Genomic DNA, 3,965 nt, shown 5'->3' on the forward strand with positions numbered 1-3,965 from the left:
AGCAATAGAAGCTGTTCGCAATAAGGAAATGGGATGGTTAAAAGCTTCTAAACAGCTGAATGTACCACAAAGAACTTTAAGACGATTAGCCGATGAGAAATATGGTTCTCCCGAAAAGGCTGCTTCTTGTAAACATGGAAGGTTTCCTGTATTTAATGATAAATTAGAAGAGGAACTGGTTCAGTACTGTCTCATAATGGAATCGCATTTTTATGGTCTAACAAGGAAGGATTTACGTAAAATGGCATTACAATTAGCCATTAAAAACAAAATAAAGCATCCTTTTAATAATATAATGGCTGGCAAAAAATGGCTTACTTCGTTTTTAAAGAGGCATCCTAGTTTGTCAATTCGGAAACCTACAGGAACATCCTTTGCCAGAAAGGAAGGATTTAATAAAGAAAGTGTGAACAAGTTTTTTGATTTATTGGATGCTGCTTTTGATGAGTATAATTACCCACCAGATCGTATTTTTAATGTTGATGAGACGGGTTTGACTGTTGTCCCAAGCAAAATTCCTCTAGTTATTGGAAGAAAAGGTAAGCGTCAAATTGGTACGATAACATCAGCGGAAAGAGGATCTTTAATAACAATCATTTGCGCGATGAATGCTACTGGAATATTTGTTCCCCCAATGGTTATATTTCCAAGGAAAAATATGACAGACGTGTTAATGAGAGGTGCCCCTTCTGGTTCAGTTGGTGTCGCACATCCATCAGGATGGGTACAAACTAACCTATTTACCAAATGGTTTGAACATTTTATTGATAAAACTAAACCAAGTAAAAATGATCCTATCTTATTATTACTTGATGGACATTATAGTCATACAAAAAATATTGAATTAATAGATCTTTCGACAAAACATTTTGTAAAAATAATTTCGCTTCCTCCACATACGACACATAAACTTCAGCCACTGGATAAATCTTTTATGAGCCTATTAAAGACATACTACTCAGAAGAAATTAGAATATGGACACGTACAACAGGAAGACCGATTACTCAATATGATATTATGGATCTACTTGGCCGTGCTTACATCAAGTGTCAAACTGCTGAAACTGCTGTCAACAGCTTTAAAGCAACAGGAATATACCCTCCGAATCGCAACATTTTTTCTGATATGGATTATTTAGCGTCACAAGAAGAGATAGAAGAAGTACATTCTGAAAATGTTTTGCCTCTAACTCCAGTGCTCGCATCTGATGAAGTTTCTGTTAATAGTAATATACTTAAACCTTCCTATTCTACAATATCATCTATTGAGTTACAACCATCTACATCATATAACATTTCTCCGTTTAAAATTATGCCATTAACAAAAAAGCGACGAAAAGTTTCATCTAGAGGTCGTAAACCTTCTGAAGCACAGGTTATCACATCATGTACATATCGAGAAAAATTAAAACAGACAATAAATGAGAAGAAAAAACAAGACTGTAATGAAAAAACAAGAGGTCGAGGAGGAAGTCGAGGAAGAGGTCGAGGAAGAGTTCGAGGAAGAAGTCGAGGAACAGATAGTTCACACTGTCAAAATTCGAATCAATTCGCTGGTCGAGATAATAAAAACGATGTTTTGTCTATAGAAACATCATCTGATGATTTAAATATATCAATAGATCTTACAGACAATGATACAGTTTGCATTTTTTGTAATGCACTTTATTCTAAAAACATTAATGGAGAAGAGTGGATTCAATGCATGTCCTGTGAACAATGGGCACATGTTGAATGTTCTGATGTAAAGGGTGACTATTTTATTTGTGATTTCTGTCAATAATATTTTTATATTCGTTCTTTTTCAGTTAAAAAGAAATCGTTATTTAAAATGCAATTAAAAATATATTAGTTTTATAAGGATATAAAGACTAAAGATATGCTGTACATTCTGTACAAGCATGTGATACATGCTTTAATGCGCAAAATAACTATTTTATTTGTGATTTCTATCAATAATATCTTTATATTCGTTCTTTTTCAGTTAAAGAAATTGTTATTTAAAATGCAATTGAAAATAGATTAGTTTTATAAGGATATAAAGACTAAAGATATGCTGTACATTCTGTACAAGCATGTGATACATGCTTTAATGCGCAAAATAACTATTTTATTTGTGATTTCTATCAATAATATCTTTATATTCGTTCTTTTTCAGTTAAAGAAATTGTTATTTAAAATGCAATTGAAAATATATTAGTTTTATAAGGATATAAAGACTTAAGATACGCTGTACATTCTGTACAAACATGTGATACATGCTTTAATGCGCAAAATAACTAATTATTTGTGATTTTTCTCAATTTGAAATGTTTTATTTCTGTAGCCTTTGAATGTATCATTTACCTATAAAGGATTAAAATCATATAAGTCATATTTTAGTTTTGTAAGGTTAAGAGTAGATTGTACATTCTGTGCGTTATTAATAAGATATAATTATTTTATCTGTAAAGTTTACTTAAAATCAATAACATTTTAGTTTTGTCTCTAGTCTTTAAATTTTTTTTTTTAAAGCAAGTGCAATCACAGTTTTTTGTTTACAACACAAAGATTATATTTGCTGTATGTTATGTATAACACAACAATAAATGTGTTGGTGCATGAAATAATTTTTGTGTATTCCTATAATCTTCTCTATTCGATTTAAATAAATCATTAATTTTTTAAATAAACTTTTATTTTTATTTATGCAGTTTAGTGGCTTTTGATTGGAAATTATACTTATTTCACACATATGTACACGAAACGACTGAATATGGTAGCAAAAAGCGTCGTTCTCTGTCCCATACAGCGAGATATTAATAATTACAGTTATTTAGGTTAGAATATCTGTCATACGAAATATATGACATAAGCATGCACTGCGGTCACATGCGCATGCTCTGTGGCCATATACGCATATGTCAGTTTTGGGGCCCATTTTGTCTGACGCTCGTTTTCGCCTATTCGATAAAAAAGTTAATTATTGCAAAATTCTTAACAGTATTATCAAAATTGCTATAGAGCATCGATAGAAGACACTTTCCTGTTTACATTTATATCTCCAAAGATTTATTTTCTGCTTTTGTCTAAAAATTATAGTCTAAAAACAAAATAGTATGTCGGTATCGATGACCTTCCTCTATTATAATAATTATTTATATCAATATCAATGTTCAGATTTTAAATTATATGTATATATATGTGTATGTGTATATATAATACATATATATTGTGTGTGTATATATATATTATACATTTATATGTATATATTTGCAAAAAAGCAACGCGAAAAAAATTCTATATTTCCAGATTTAATTAAAAGTTAATAAATAATTGGCTGCTAATACAAAATATTGTATTTGCGAATATAATATAGAAAACCTAATGCTAATTGCAATTAAAAAATATTGATTTTATTATTAATTATTTTAGAGTAGAGTTTTATTTAAATTTTTTAAAAATCATTTTAAACTTGATATACTTTTTAAAAAATTTAAATAAAACTACTCTAGAATAAGAGAAATCAGTATTATATATTTACAATATTATTGAAAGCTTAATAATGTTACGTCCGGAGGACTCCACGATTCTTTTCTTTCGTGGAACGTTAGATAGATAACAAGTAACTCAAAAAAGAACATGGCGGCCTGCTATCAAACTTTGATGAGTTTCTCGATGTCAAAAGTAATGTCAAAACTATTACAGAGTAGGTATAACAACACATGAAATACAAAAGTATTGCATTACAACCGTATCTTTAAAAGCTCTATAACGAAGTGAATACACAGAATTATGTAGAAATGTAGAATTTTTCTTCTTTAATTTTTAATTCTCTCTCTGCCAAACAATGGTTAAAGCGAATATTTAAATTAATCATTATCGAAACACTGTTACATTTTGTAGCACTTTGTGAACCAACTGACAAACAACATACATGATAACTATGATAGTTATACTTGATAGGCTGCTTTTAATCTAAACTA

The 3,965-nt window shown here is 29.7% G+C and overlaps 1 protein-coding gene across 1 annotated transcript; it reads left to right on the forward strand.

The window, feature by feature from the left end:
- Positions 1-28: 28 nt before the first annotated feature.
- LOC108781189 (uncharacterized) lies at positions 29-1,589 on the forward strand. The gene is made up of 2 exons (XM_018549105.1): positions 29-1,355; positions 1,459-1,589. The coding sequence occupies exons 1-2, from the start codon at positions 29-31 to the stop codon at positions 1,587-1,589; spliced, it is 1,458 nt and encodes a 485-aa protein (XP_018404607.1).
- The last annotated feature ends 2,376 nt before the right edge of the window (positions 1,590-3,965 follow it).

The sequence above is a fragment of the Cyphomyrmex costatus genome, unplaced genomic scaffold (assembly GCF_001594065.2).
Source record: "Cyphomyrmex costatus isolate MS0001 unplaced genomic scaffold, Ccosl1.0 scaffold786, whole genome shotgun sequence".
Taxonomy (NCBI): domain Eukaryota; kingdom Metazoa; phylum Arthropoda; class Insecta; order Hymenoptera; family Formicidae; genus Cyphomyrmex; species Cyphomyrmex costatus.